Source organism: Myzus persicae, unplaced genomic scaffold, assembly GCF_001856785.1.
Source record: "Myzus persicae strain clone G006 unplaced genomic scaffold, MPER_G0061.0, whole genome shotgun sequence".
In the NCBI taxonomy this organism is placed as follows: domain Eukaryota; kingdom Metazoa; phylum Arthropoda; class Insecta; order Hemiptera; family Aphididae; genus Myzus; species Myzus persicae.
The window spans coordinates 93,366-110,708 of NW_019104218.1; the positions used below are offsets into that span (position 1 = coordinate 93,366).

The 17,343-nt window shown below is 31.7% G+C and overlaps 1 protein-coding gene across 1 annotated transcript; it reads left to right on the forward strand.

Moving 5' to 3' along the window:
• Positions 1-6: 6 nt before the first annotated feature.
• LOC111040150 (kinesin-like protein KIF6) lies at positions 7-17,116 on the forward strand (the record flags this gene model as incomplete). The annotated part of the gene is made up of 10 exons (XM_022323907.1): positions 7-113; positions 1,270-1,456; positions 14,154-14,218; positions 14,659-14,733; positions 15,494-15,536; positions 15,608-15,719; positions 15,791-15,908; positions 16,019-16,267; positions 16,332-16,419; positions 16,946-17,116. Coding segments are annotated over exons 1-10 (1,215 nt in total), but the record flags the coding sequence as incomplete, so codon positions are not given.
• Between the last annotated feature and the right edge of the window lie 227 nt (positions 17,117-17,343).

Here is a 17,343-nt window from a genome sequence, read left to right on the forward strand (position 1 = left end):
TTCAGAATGAATTTTGCTTACATCAATTACCTTTTGCTTTTTGCAATTATGATGGTTACGTTCACACGGATGTGGACAAATGAATCGAATGTTAACAGCGTGAGATTAAATGGGTAAATTTAATATAAAAATCAATGATGGTTGAATAGCAATAAGTTATGATAAATGGTATATAATAATTGAAAATATTAATTTAAATAAAAAATATATCTTAATTCACTCTCAGACCCATTTGTCTCAAATATAATAAACAACAATAACTTGTCACGCCTCACGCATCAAATGTTTATCTTTGATTAATTTTGTAACTTACAATTTCTTATACCGTGAGGTGTGTAATCCAAAATTGAGGGATTTTAAAAAAATGGTTTGATTTGTTGATATTTTTGAAAAATTGAAAATTAAAATCATATTATTCATTGTTTTGTAGTATTATTGTTCGTTTTGTGTGGATTTAATTCAGAATTTAAAAACCGTGACAAAAGTCAAAACAATATTCATATTACTAAGCTCTAAACAGCCGATATAATTACTTATTAGTAATAAACTCACCGATTCACACGTATTTTCATATTCTTTAAATATTTAAAACGTATAGTTCACTGAGTATTTTTAGTTAACTAAGTTAGGTATGTTCTAGGAAATGAATCTTACGAATATTTTTAATTCTTGTCTCATTTGGTTAATTTACCTGAATTGCATACAAATTTAACTTGCTTTTATAATATTCTATCGTCAGATAGTTACTACATAAATATACAATTTATAATTCTATCGAAATTATTAAGATTATAAACTATTATCATGATATTTTTCTGGTGTCTTTAAAAGTCAATTATGGTGAACGTATTTGTAAAAACACATTTTTTGTGAAGCACAATACCTAAATATAAAGTAATTTCCAAATTTGACAAGTTACTATAAGATATTAATATGTTTAATATATTGTAAATAATTATAAGGTCCTATATAAATCGCCAAACTAAATAGTCATAGTATGACGTGATTAAATAGTCGTAAACGTGTTCTGGAACATTCACGATAATTTTTGACGCTATAAGTAATTCATAATTTTAGAAAACAGAAAATTAGATTAAGTATACGTGTCACTGTCTATATATAATACAATGGAATTTAATAATGTAGCACAATGCAATTGTTGCATGCATGTAGATTATTCGGTATTCTTACATTGTTTTCTCGTGAAAATACATAATATGTAAATACAAATATTTTTTTTAAATTGCATTTGATTTTTTGATTTTATAGTGCCAATGGAAACCCTCAACAGTATTTAAAACATGTTTCGAGCTTGGTAAATTATGTGGCTGATTCGTTAGATACTTTTGGGGGTTCTACAAGACCATACGAAGATGGCGGGAAATCTCAGTGCCATTTGGGAAGCTGTAAACACCATTCAAATCTATATGCTAAGACAGTACAACAAAATGATAAAGTATGTACAAGAGTAATAGTTATTAAAATATACAAAATGTATTATAATATACATTAAAAACACAGTTATTCCAAAATGATCTCATACTATTGAATTTTGTTTGGTCGTATTTATCTGACGAGAGCGAACCTTTACAATAATTTAAATTAATAATGTGTGTGGTCTTTAGATCGAAGACAAAGGATATATTAACATATGCTGCTATGCCGTTATTATAATTATAACTTCATTGATACTTTGGAAACTGAAGTTAGATTCGATTTGTCTCGACGAAACAACAATATGCTGACAACGCAATAAACGACAGGTAAATATTATAATATAATAAATAGCATGACAATCGAAATTCCCTTCAAATAAAAATCAATACACGAATTGTATTTATGCAAATACGTTATTAGACTGAACAGCATAACACCTATGTACACTCTAAAGGTTGAAAATATGTTATCGACACAAAAAATCAATTATTTGGTCCCCTATATTTATTATAACATAATTTCTGATCTAAATATTATTGATATTTTGTTTCTTAAGGCAGCGGATTTTACCCGAATTCAATTTGCTTAATGTCGTATATTGCTGATCTGCATGCTATTATTATATTTTTATAATAATTCATCATTTTGCTAAGTGTTTTTTAAGACACATACCTTTTCTGGTTATAATTAATGTCTTGTAAGGACAGTTTGCCCGACGTTATACGTTACGGTACAGTTATTAATTATAATCATTATCTTGTTCTTTTTTTTTCGTTATAATAATACAATCGTTGAGCATTTCGCCCATAACGTTGGACTATTATACATATTATTTTGTTTTATCAGTACGATAATAATTTTCACACTGTCAGTGACCCTCCTCGAACTTTTCACTTCGCAGCACTCTCCTTGTACCTCGAAATAACATATACGATTAGAATAAATCGACGATCAGTTACGATCGTAAGATGGCCGATGACACGAGTGTGACGACGCAACGTTTCCTCGCTGTGTATGTTGTCTGCATTTCCAATCATTTCAAATTAATAAATGCTGCCTGCTTTGAGTTTTCGTAAAAAAATATCCTGACGTGCACATATTTAATCTATCCATTTTTTTTTTTTATAGTCGCGCTCCTTTTAGGGTAGTAGCTTACAGTACTAGTAGCTTACAGTTATAACATTAAAATGAATAAGGCCCTACAAATTATCTGGGTATATTGTCCGTTTGGACACCGGCATATAATCGTCGGTGAGAGTGTGCTCCACTCCCTCCCCTCCCACAGTTGTTGAATGGATGAAATTTCACGATGGGGAGCCTGAATGACTCAAGACTGAAATGTCCGGCAACAAAACAAAAGTAACCAAGACACGCGCGTGTGTCGAAGGGTGAAGTCACGATTCACGAGAAACTCGAGGGATCTTCTATTTCCCTTAAACGTAATCATGATCTGGTGTACTGTATGTGATAAGACCTTTACCAGGATTGGTAGTCAACACAGACAAGAGAAGAGACACGATGTAAATATCTAATAATAAGATTCAAAAAAATATTCACGTGAAGAGATAATAGACATAGAAAAGATAAACATCGTAAGTGTTTTTTTTCGATTTATATAATTTATAAGATAAAAAAATATATAAGTTTCATCAAGCCCAGGAATATCAAAAGGCCATCATTTTTAATCTTAACAATAAAACAAATATGTATTATACTACATATTATACAATCTATAATCAAATTTAAAATACCCGTGGTCAAGCGTATGTAGTTAATCGGCCTGCATATAGCTTATACCTTATCATCTTGTCAGGTGAAGCATATTTTTTGGCCTTGGGTATTCGTGACTTTTTCCAGAACCCTTCAGAGATACCTTTCTCGTCATCGGCGAAGGGCAATTTAAATGATATTTGAAAGTCGCGTGTTATTAACTACATTTATTCAGACTCTTTTTGTCTTAATTTCCTGTGTGTGTGTGTGTGTGTGTGTGTGTGTGTGTGTGTGTGTATGTGTGTGTGTGAATGTATGGGTGTATAATAATATGCATGCCTGGGCAATTGTAATTAACGTAATTTTTTTCATTTAATTTCCATAACTTTAATTCTTAACTTTTTAAAATTTAATTTTAATTTACTCCATTTTAAACTTAACCAAATTCACGTTACGTTAGATTATAAATAATTTAATAATGAATTCAATCAACTTTTTATTAATCATCCTTTTTTTCTTTTATTAATCGTTCATTCATTTATAAATATTCACTTTTTATTATTATAAACAAAAATAATGGTTATTTATTTATTTAAAATACAAATAAATTTCTTTAATTAAGTAAGTATGTTAACTGTGGGTTTCCATATATTTTCTAACTTAACTGGGTATAACTAATTGGGATAACAATTAACTTTAAACTTTTAAATTTGTTTTCTATCAAACTTAACGCAACTAAAAATTACCATTAACTTGCTCAGGCTTGCATATTATACGCATATATGTATGTATGTATAAAAGAATGTCTGTATGTATGAATGTGTGTATGTATGTATGTATGTATGTATGTATTTGTGTATGTGTGTAAGTATGTATGAGTGTATATAAGTATGAATGGATGTATGTATGATAGGATATGTGAAAAATTGTATATATGTAAGTCTGTACGGAAGTATGAAAATATGCATGCCTGGGCAAATTTCATTGCCATAATTATTAATTTAACTTTTTAAAATTGTCATTTTAATTAATGCAATTTTATACATTTAAAATTTAATTTTCATTTACTTAGTTTTAAACTGATTAATGTTACGTTTAACTATATATAATTAATAAATGTCAGCATAAGTTAGTATGTTAATTATTGGTCACTTTATGCTTTTTAACTTAACTGGGGATAACTAATTAGGATAACAATTAATTTTAAACTTTTAAATATGATTTTTATCAACTTAACGAAATTAAAATTATTATTTACATACCCAGGCTTGTATATTATATTATTGTATGTATGTTTAAAAGGATGTCTGTATCTATGTATGTATGTATGTATGTCTGTATGTATGAATGAATGAATGTATGTCTGTATGCATGAATGGATGGATGTATGTAGAAATCTATCTAGGAAAAAATTAAGACAAAAAGCGTCAGAAGACGTGTAGATAAAAACCATAAGATTTTCAAAGATCATTTAAATTGCCCTTCGCCGATGACGAGAAAGGTATCTCTGAAGGGTTCTGGAAAAAGTCTTCGAAGACAGTTGTCTTGAAAAACACCCATTACTAGGGAAACTGTCTTCGAAGCCACGAACACCCAAGGCTAAGAATTATGCCTCACCTGACAAGATTATAAGCTTTACGCAGGCCGATTGACTACATTAAAGTGATCAAGAGTACTTTAAATTTGATTATGAATTGTATATAAAGGTCCCCACACACTGCCGCGGTGGCGTTGGTTGTGGCGGTGGCGGTGGCGGTAAAATGAGTCCGGACACAATTCACCGCCACCATGGCGGCACCGCCGAGACAAAAGAATTTTACCACCACCGCTGCAGTGTGTGGGGACCTTAATATGTAGTATAATACATATTTGTTTTAATGTAATGATTAAAAATGATAGCCTTTGTTATTGTCAGCCTTGATGAAACAAGCAAATTTTTTTATCTCATAAATCTATGTATAGGGGAAAAAATACTTACGAGGATTTTCTTTTCTATGTCTATTATCTCTTCACGTGAATATTTTTTTTAATCCTATTAAGACATCTGATAAATACATCGTGTCTCTTTTCATGTATAATATGTAGACCTTGGATCCTGGAAAAAGGTCTTATTACATTCATTATACCACATCATGATTACATCTAAGGGATATTAAAGATCCCTTGTCTAACTCTCGAAACATAACTTTACACTTCGACAAACCTTTGGAGACCAGGGTGAGTCTCCAAAGGTGTGTCGAAGTGTAAAGTTATGTTTCGAGAGTAAGACAAGTGTTCTTCAGATGTCTTTAACGCAATCATGGTCTGGTGTAGACAGTCCCGAGAATCAAGCTTCCAAGAGATGCGATGCATCAGTCTAAGGAGATTCCAAAAACTATTCAAGTGAAGATATAGAAATGTAAAAATAAGCTAATTTTCTCACTGTATATTGACTTATTAGAGAAAAAAATATATACATATTGAGTGAAGGGTAAGAATGTCAAAGGCTGTCATTTTTAATTATTACAATAAAACAAATATATACTATACTACATAGCTTACAATTTATAACCAAATTTCAAGTACTCTTGGTCATTTTAGAGTAGTCAATCGGCCTGTGTATAATTTATCATCTTGTGTGGTGAAGCATAAATTTCGGCCTTGGGTGTTTGTGTTTTCGAAGACTTTTTCCAGAACACTTAAGAGCTATCTTTCTCGTCATCGGCGAGGGGCAATTTAAACGATCTTTGAAAGTATGATTTTTAACTACATTTATTCAGACGCCTTTTGTCTTTATTTTTTCGCTATATGTATGGGTGTGTGCGTGAATGGATTGATGAATGTGTAGATGCATTAAAATATGCATGCCTGGGCAATTTTCATTACCATAATTCTTAACTTAACTTCTTTTACTTTCATGTTAATTAACATTTAATATTGAAATTAAAATGTATTTATTTATATTTATTTAATATTTAATATTTTAACATTTTTCATTTATTTTAACTTTTTAAAATTTCATTTTCATTTCCAAAATTTTTAAGTTTTTAAATATAATTTTCATAAACAATTTTTAACTTTTTAAAATTTCATCATCATTAAATTCAGACTTTTTAAATTTTAATTTCTTTAACATAATTTTGTAACTTATATAAGTTTTTTAATTTAAAAAATATATCTTTACTTAAGTTAGTATGTTGATTGTAGGTTACTGTATACTATTTAACTTAGCTGAGGATAACTAATTAGGATAAAAATTAACTTTAAACTTTTAAATATGTTTTTTATTAACTTGACGAAATTAAAATTATTATTAATTTGCCCAGGCTTGTATATTAAATGTATATTATATGTATGTAAGTCTGTATGTATGTCCGTATGAATGAATGTATGTATGAATGAATGTGTGATTTTATGTATATATGTATGTATAAATGGATATGTGTGTGTGTGTGTGTGTGTGTGTGTGTGAAGAATATGCATGCCTGGGAAATTTTCATAACTTGGTTAATTTAAATTCGAATTTTATTAACATAATTTTTTAACTTGGCCAAATTCATTTTACTTTACATTATATATAATTTAATAATATATGTGATCAAATTATTATTAATCATTCGTCTTGCATAAACATTCACTTTTTATTTTTTTGAACTAACAAATAATGGCTATTTATTTTGTAAAAAAAATTGTAACTTTACTTAATTTTTTATGTTAGTTGTAGGTTTCCATACATTTTCGAAAAAAAAAGTCTCAACTTTAACTTAACTTAACGCAACTAAAAATTATCATTAACTTTCCCAGGCGTGGAAATTAAATTAAGGATTGTGTGTTGTGTGAATGGATGTATGTGTGTATGTATGTATGTAAGTATGAATGTCTGTACGTATGTATGTATGTAAGTATGAATGTCTGTACGTATGAATGAATGGATGTATGAATGTCTGTATGTATGAATGAATGGATGTTTGTTTGTATGTGTGAATGGAAATTCACACATACAAACAAACATCCATGAAAAAATTAAGACAAAAAGCGTCAGAAGACGTGTAGATAAGAATCATAAGACTTTAAAAGATCATTAAAATTGCCTTTTCGCCGATGACGAGAAAGATATTTCTTAAGTAATCTGGAAAGAGTCTTCGAAGACAGTTGTCTTGGAAAGAGCCCAAGACTATGGAAACTGTCTTCGAAGCCACGAACACCCAAGGTTTAAATATTATGTGCCACCCGACAAGATTATAAACTATACGCAGGCCAATTGACTACATTAAAATGATCAACAGTACTTGAAATTTGATTATGAATTGTAAATATACTATGTAGTATAGTACATATTTGTTTTATTAAAATAAATGATAGTCTTTGACATTCTTACCATTTACTCAATAAGTATATATTTTTTATCTAATAAGTCAATATACAGTGAGAAAATTCTTACTAAGTTTTTCTTTTACATTTTTATCACTTCACGTGAATAGTTTTGGAATCTTCTTAGACAGATACATCGCGTCTCTTGGCAGCTATATAGGCTATTGATACTCGTGATGGTCTACACCAGATCATGATTGTGTTAAATGACAACTGAAGAACACTTGTCTGTCTCGAGAATCGTGACTTCGCACTTTGACACTCGCGCGTGTCTTGGTTATTTTTGTTTTGTTGCCGGAAATTTCAATCTGGATTTTTTGAAGCTCCCCATCGTGAAATTTCATCCATTCAACAACTGTGGGAGAGGAGGGAGTGGAGCAACGCAACTGTTCGTGCACCCTCACCGACGATTATATGCCGGTGCCCAAACGGACAGACAACATACCCAAATAATTTGTAGGGCCTTATTCATTTTAATGTTATAACTGTAAGCTACTAGTACTGTAAGCTACTACCCTAAAAGGAGTAGTGCGACTATAAAAAAAATGGATAAATTAAATATGTGCACGTCAGGACATTTTTTTACGAAAACTCAAAGCAGGCAGCATACATCGAAATGATTGGCAATACAGATAACATACACAGCGTGAAAACGTTGCGTTGTCACACCCGCTTCATCTGCCATGTTGAAGTCGTACTGATCGGAGACAGATATAATTGATATTCGATAGGTATAAAAGGTATGTTGAGCTTGAGTTATAGCTAGGCCGTCCATACTTTTTTTTATTTCGTGATTAGTTATAACGACTTGCGAACAGTAAATGACGTGATGGGGCACTCACGGTGTAACAATAATTTTGTACTGATAATTCAAAACAATATTTATACAACCATCATTATGGGTGAAATGCTCAATGAGCAATGCTCATAACGAAAAGTCCCAATAGTGATAATAATTAATAATTGTAACCCCCCCGGCAAGTAAATTGACCTTACACGACTTTTAAGAATAATCGCAATGTGTCTTAACAAATATATACCGAGCAAAATGATAATAAAATATTATGACAATATAAATATCATCGAGATCAGCAATTCGGCTTGACGGCGTACACTCCACACTTAAAAAGCGGCAGAGTCTCCAAAAGCTATGTATAACAACGCGGATATCGTGTTCCACAAACACAACTGCGAATTACTAAAACGGTCCAATTTCGGAGCATATGTTATAGCTAGCAAACCTTGGTGGTCGTCGTTTTACCTGATGTGTGCCGCCGAAAACATCACCATAGCGTGGGTGTAACGGTTTACTTACTAAGGTATACTATAAACAATTTATCTTAAAAATATTATAAATCGTTTTCCCAACTCCTATTGTTTGATCACAAAATAAAAATACAAGTAGTATTGCATAGAAATTCCATTTGATTTGATAATATTTTATTGGCACACAGTATTGCTACACATAAATAAACAATTTAATATATTTGTTTCGAAATGATTCGGATCGTAATATATTATCATCTAGTATTTCCGGTATCGGAAATAAGTAAACTCTTCTAGGGATCGTGTTTATAAAAACACATTTTTTATGAAGTATAACTATCCATAATGTAATTACCAAAATTGACAAGTTTCTATATTATATTTATGTATTTATTATACTGTAAATAATTATACAGTCTTGTACCTATACATTGTCAAACTAAATAATAGTTTTTGTATGACGTGATTATAAATGGTCGAAAGCACGGGCTATCTAAGGTTAGGTTACCTAACCTAACATTCACGATGGTTTTGATGTCGTACATTCACAATTTTAGAAAACTGAAAATTAGGTTTTGAACAGCGCGTCGTTACCTATACAATATTGTGAAATATATTATTGTGGCACAATGATAATGATTGATATATTGATTTATAAATTAGACGGTATTCTCCCATTGACATCTAGTGAAAATAATACACATATACACTATAACTGTGCACTACATTTTTTTTTTAATCATATTTAATTTTATAGTTTCTGCGGTATTCATGAATTGACGTCATTTGTCACCGGCGAGATAGCTCGTATGCGCCGACATTGGATCATCGTCGGGTACATAGTTTGTCTTTAGTCGTTTATGTGGAACACAATACCTGAATGCAAATCTCCGATCAGTACGACCGAGCAATAACCACGAAATAATGTATACGATTGTTTATCGGTTACGATCGTAATGTGGCGGATGACGGGAGCGTGACGACGCAACATTTCCACGCTGTGTGTGCTATCTGTGTTGCCAATTATTTCGATTTATGCTGTCTGCTTTGAGTTTTCGTAATAAAATGCCCTGACGTGCACATATTTAATATATTCATTTTTTTTTAGTCGCATTACTGGCAGAGTAGTAGCTCACAGTGCTATGACTTTCACCTGTAGAAGGCCCTACGAATTATTTAAGTGTGTTGTCCGTTTGGACACCGGCATTCAATCGTCGGTGAGGGTGTACGAACATTTCCCTTCCTTCTCACTGTTGTTGAACCGACGAAAGATCGCGATGAGAAGCTTGAATGTCTCAAAACTGAAATGTCCGGCGACAAAACAAAAGTAAGCAAGGCACACGTGGGTGTGTCGAAGGGTGAAGTCGTGTTTGGCGAGTTAGACAAGTGCTCTTCAGCTGTCATCAAACGTAATCACGATTTGGTGTAGTGTATGTGATAAGACCTTTACCAGGATCGGTAGTCTACACAGATATGAAAAAAGACACGGAGTAATATCCAAGTGACGATGTAATAGACATAGAAAAGATAAACATCGTAAGTATTCTTTTTTTCACTGTATATAATTTATAAGACCAAAAAACATAATATACATTTCGTCAAGGATGAACATGACTTCACCCTTCGACACACCCGCGTGTCTTGGTTACTTTTGTTTTGTTGCCGGACATTTCAGTCTTAAGCCATTCAAGCTCAACATCGTGAACTTTCATATGTTCAACAACTATGGGAGGGGAGGGAAATGTGCGTACTCCCTCAGCGACGATTAAATGCCAGTGCCCAGACGGACAACATATATTAAATAAGCGTCCAAACCCTGTCAAGAGGAGTAAAGAAATGAATAAATTAAATAATTGCAAGTCGGAACATTCATTTGCGAAAACTGTGAACAGACGGTATACCTAGTCAGAAGAATTGGCAATACAGAAAACATACACAGCGTGGAAACTTCGAGTCGTCACACTCGCGTCATTCGCCATCTTGCTGTCGTACTGATCGGAGATTGCTACTAATCGATGTTTGTTAATAATAAAATGTATGTTGTGTTACACGCGGTCTGTACTTTTTTTTTTACTTTCCGATTAGCGGTAACGACTTGCGAAAGGTAAAGGCCGAGATGATGGGTCATTCAAAGTGTAACAATAATTTTGTACTGATAATTCAAAATAATATTTATAAAACCATCGTTATGGGCACAATGTTCAATGGGTTATAACGGAAAAATTCCAATTATTATAATAATTAATAATTGTAAGCCTATACGTTCCACGGCAAGTAAATTGACCTTACAAGACTTTTAAGAATAATCGCAATATGTGTCTTAATAAATACCTATATTTTTTTTCTATCATTAGAATAAGTATTAAATTAACAGTTTAAACATAAAACACTGTATTTTAAACTAACTTTATAGATTTATTTTATAGTTAAATTATAAGCATGTTTGAAATGTAAATATACTCGTAATGCTTATATTTTAATATTTATAAATGTATAATTTTATTATTCTTAATGGCTTGGCCACTATGACTGTTTATCGGGGGATATAGAATATATAACCCCAACGAAGTACTAAAGAAATTGAATAAAAATGTATTTAATAATATAATACAAATAATTTCATAAATAATTACTTATCAAAAAAAATGGTATTATGCATAACCATAAATTATATTTTAATGATTAAGTCTTAGAAATGCATGTAAAAAATGACCCCCCTCCCCCCCCTTCAAATTAGGAACTCATATAAAAGTTTAACAAATACTAACAGAATGTTTAAAATACGAAAACCTTAGAAAAGTAAACAATACTTACCTGAACAATTATTCGAAATCCAGAGACCCTACAAAGAAATGAACACTAAAGTATTAAATTTTTTGAAAATGTCAGAATTATACAACTTAATTTAATTAAGTAAAATACCAAAAATATTGATTAAAAAAAAAAAATAATTAATATCTGTACTCTAATAACAATGCAGTTGAAGCGTGTTTTGTTCAATGAAGAAAAGAACTGTTCAAAGTTATTGTTTAGACAATAAATTAAAACGACTTTTTCAACTGTTTTAAAAATGTTTGAAACATGATTTAATAGCGTTTTGTACAAAATATGCAATTTATTGTGTACAAGTATTATTGTGTACTTAGTAGATACTTACAAAAAACAATGGATTTATAATCTATTCATTTTCGCTTTATAATTTAATAACCGTGGTTGACAATAATTGATAATAGATAACTGATCTAGTTACTGCATACATCATGGTGATGAATGACAGAATATGTTGAAGGTTAAAATGATATCATAGTTAAGTACCTGAAGAGATACTGCTCTAGGTACCACAGAGAAATCCACTCATCATTGACTCGGAGTTCCTTTATACCGGCAATATTTCACAGCAACAAATATGATTGTACCGCACAATGATTTCCTACGAGAGAGGGTTAGCCTTCGCTCTGAATCGTTTATCGTAATTTAACACAATATAACCAATCACAATGACTTACTCGACGACGACGAGGTAGTTATACTGGACAATCGACCACGTCTTCAATATTGTTCGGCAGAGCGTTACCTGCCCAGCGTTTTAGTGTTATAATATTTCGCTTAACCTCGCTCTAATGTTGTATTGCGTGAAATACCTATGTGATAAAATACCACCGTCATTGACCTTCGTCTGGATATTTTCCATTTCGCAGTCGAATTCCAACAACGTCATGCGATCTTAGGTACCCCTATTGACGGCCACCGCGGACTCGATGATAGTAATAATGTTATTATTATTATTATTATTATTATAACTTTAGGTAAATATCGCGGCGCAATAGTAAAATATAATACAATACCTACTGGCAATTAAAGTATTAACGCCTATTGCAGAGGGTTTCCCGAGGAGTATTGTGATATGGGTCTGAGAGACTAATGACTTCCGTTCAAGTCGTAACACAATATGCACATCAAATATTATAAGCCGCGAATAAACCGTGTACACTGTACGGCGTCCGTCCATTAATAATTATTATATCGTTAATTCACCCGACCAAATCCACGGTGAGCTCAGTACACATTTAGCAGCAGCTGTGCAATGGGTACCTATGTATGTTTATATATATTTAGATTGAGTGGGCATATGCGGCGGCTGATATTATGTGTAAACCAGGATGAAGCTAACCTACCGCGAGCGAATAAGTAATGCGATAATTTTGTGCACACGCTTGCTCCTCGGGGTTTTCGTCCCGACGCTTTTTGTTTGCACGCCCATATTTCAAACGCTCGTGAAAAATTGATAGGCACGGAGTTAGTTTTTTTTTTGGTGGTTAGTCCAACGAGCTAAAATGTGCAGGAAGAAGGAATTTAAAAATAGGCGTTTTACCTCTAAATATCATGAGTCGTGGTACGAGTACTCCTCACTGTCTGGTTAACTTTATTTCGATAAATCCGATTTTATTCTTCCATTACATTACTCTTCACTTAGGATTGCATGCATTAGATGTTTGTGACAATGTATTTCATGCAAATATACATAAACTGTTGCGAAACGAGTAATGTACGCTTTCCGATAAGTACATTTTCATCAATAATGTTGTCGCGTGACTAATATAGTTAAATCCTAAATAATTGTACGGTCCACACACATAAAACGAATTCGTTCTTTGAATTACTTGCCCGCCACGTCCAAACACATCCAATTTAGTAGATTATATTATTTAGATATTGGAAGGACAATTAATTAATTAATATTGAAATATTATTTGCTTGTATAATAATATTACTAGACTGGGAGTCAAGAGTTAATCGCGGACATTTGCTTAAAATTTAAATTTAAATTTAGTTAAATTAAAAAATAATTTATCACTGGTAATACATAATGTGTAAAATAAATCTTTGACAATCTTTGATGGAACACCAAATACATACAGCATATATATATATATGGGTCACCAATTAATATTTTTGTCGGAGCCACATTAGGAAACTGACAATTATTCGTGGGCCTTCAAAATTATTACAGACTTCGGTAAAAACCAATGAACAAAAATGATGAATTCAAAATAGATTAATATACATTTTTTTTGTCTGCTGGCTTAATAAAAATGTACTGGCTGAATACAATTAGTGCTTTCGAATGTAATAAGTTATTGAGTAGAAGTAAAACGTTTGTTATTTATCATTATATGTTCTTTCACAGTTTTGAAAGTCTTAATTTCAGTGTTATATTTAAAGTGATTATTATAATATTATATTATTATATATTCTCAAATGCAAACGAATATGACGCCAATTCAAGTGTACTGCCGACTGAAGCCGTCAGTAGACTTAATAAAAGTACGCCGATATTATAATTTATAAATTAATTTTTTTATAATATATCCATTTCTTTAAATTTATAGTATCAAATCATACCAACTAAAAATCAACTAATATACTACAACAAAAGCAAATTGGAAAAATTCCAGTAAGTTTATATCACATATTAAGTGGCGCTCAACCCGTGGACAGACGTATATGTATACATTTGAAGGCCCACGATCAAATTATTTTGAAGCATTGCGTATTTTTTTTTTTTGCACTTATTTGAAGATTTAATATAGGTGTTTTATTTTTATTTGAAATGTGGCCCTCGAGCTTTATTAAAAATAATATAGTTCGCGTAATTTAAGATTATAACCAGTCAAATATTATAGAACCATTGAACCGTTTTAAATTTTGTTTATGGAACACCGTAGAACAAATCAAAATCAGGATGCGCGTAACGGACTCTAACCTCAAACCACCCGGTCATGATTTTAACTTACGCAGAGTATTATATACGAGCCTAGGGCCTCTGAAATGATCGATGACCCTCTGGTACAACGTATAAATCAGAATATATATTTTATGAATTAATATTTTTAGATTTCAAAAAGTATTCGATGACAATACAACTCAGAGTTCAATTTTCGAACATGTGGCCGTTCCGATACTAGACAAGTAAGAATATTATTATTTATTGTAATTGGTGGGGCATAAGATGTGCATCATTTTTGAACAACTGTAGAATAAAACTGTTGAACTTACAGAAATGTGGTTTGTATTTTTCGATACAACAGTGTATCTAGTTTATTTGCAGTAAGGTTTAAATATTACATATAAAAGATGGCAGCCGTCAGCAGCGATGCACTCCTGTTGACGATTTTGGATTTCGGACGATTTGATGCGATCCCTGATTCTCTCTTTAAGTTCGTCAAGAGTTTCAGGAAAGTGTTTAAACACTTTTTCCTTTAGGTATCCCCAAATGTCACGAATTCTCAAATCTGATGAGCGGGCAGGCCACTTCACGTAACAACTCAAAGACACCAGGTGCTCTAACGTCCTAACCATGGTGGCAACTGACAAACGATAAAACAAGAACCACGAACACAATGAATCTTTCTACAAATTCTTCTCACAACCACATGCCAAGCTTAGGCCATTCAAAACCAGTAAAAATCTTATGCCCTATCTTGTATAATATTATAGACTCTAGACAGTGCCTTATAGGAAAAACCCGGGACACTAATATCTTAGCACCCATCTAAACTTACCGACTTCTACTAAATATCTGGAATTTAATATTATTATATATTAACTATCTAAAAAATAACTCACTATGATTATTATGATGACGTACGATGATTTTTAATCAAATTTCGATCACGACAAATGCATGCCTATAAATATTATAAATACTTAATCGAATATGTTATTTCAGGTATTTATCTGGTACGAATGGCACCATCTTTGCATATGGACAGGTGATGATTATTTTTTGTTGTATTGAAATGATTTTTATCAACACATATTACTAACTGATTTTATTTTATAGACTGGTAGTGGTAAATCCCACACTATTTATGGATCCCGAGAAGACGAAGGTATAATTCCAAGATCTTTGAAATACTTATTTGACAATAAGTTATCAATTCAATCCACAGACGGTAATTATTATATTATTGCATTTAAATATTATTTATATTTTTTAACCATTTTCAAAAAAAAAAAAATGTAGAACGTAACATATTCTCAATGGCATACTTTGAAATTTACAACGAAACGGTATATAATTTATTGAAATCGCCAAAAAATAGGAAGAAATCAAATGTTAACTTTAACAATCTGGGACCTGAGTAAGTTTTTCAATTAAGAAATAGTATAAAAAAATACTATTAAAAATAATTAACTAAGTCGAAGGAAACACATTATAATGATACATAATAATATATTTGATATAATTTAGTAATGCTGTACGTTTCACGGTCGATAAAAACGGAGACGTTACATTCAAAAACCTGAATATTATAAGGATCAAAAACGTGTCTCAGGCGTTTAAGCAGTTGATATCAGGCAATACTAGACGGCAAGTTTCATCGACCTTCCTTAACCATAAATCAAGCCGATCACACTGCATATGTAGAATTGAGTACGTCAACTGGAGGAAAGGAGAGAAATCGAACAAGACAGTTCTAAATTTGGTGGACTTGGCAGGGTAAATATATTTTAATAGATTCCAACCAAATGGGTTGATTTCAATATCATGTGTTTTTTTTTAGCTCTGAATGCATTTCGAAACTAAACAACGACAAAAAGACTATCGTCGAATCCAAATACATAAATTTATCCCTGATGCATCTGCATCAGGTGATAAATTGCTTGGCCAGTCCAGTCCAGCACACATACGTACCCTATCGAAACTCAGCAATAACACGATTGTTGAAGGGTTCGTTAGGGTACAACTGTTCTACCGCGATGATAACAACCATCATTTTAAACCAGCGTGGTTTAGTAGTACGTTTATTCAATAACGCTCACGAAATGTCTGGTAAATTGATTATAATCTTTGAGTAACTATTTCAGGAATCAACGTCCACCTGAAAATATGCAAGAGACGTTTCCGGCATAAAGCCCATTGTTACGAAACCAATAGTACGGAAAAGAAGATTTGCAAAGAAAGCTGCTAAGAAAGTAAATTTTTGATGCATATAATACATAATATAATAAATAACAAATATTAAATACATTGAAAAAAGACATCAAAATATAATATAATATTAATTAATGAATTTTCTCGATGTGAATACATTATAACTATCAAATTTAAATAATATACTCTCTCGAGACGCCATGGTCGAGAGATTATTAACACGAATAATTCTTGGGGTGCCAGGTCGACTTAAACGGTGATGACGAGGGACATTCTGTGAATTGTGAGCCCCAGACCGTAGTCGTACACAATGACGACTCGGCGGAAGGCATTATTGCTGATAAAGAATCTGGTGAAAATAGCTGTATGGAGCTCGTTCTCGTGAACAAAAATTGTGGTGACCAGATGACCAAGGTGAATTAAAATTAAAACTTAAAAATCAGTTGTTTATCATCATATACGTATTGAAATTATTTCGTTTTTTGAACACATTTTGATTTAAATAATTATCTAGATATATTAGTCCGACGCTCTGCAGACAAAATAATATTTACATGAAAGGTAGACCACACACGCGTGTGGCATGCGTCTACAATCTTCATAAATATTATCGTATACTGTAATAAGTACCAACTGTGTAT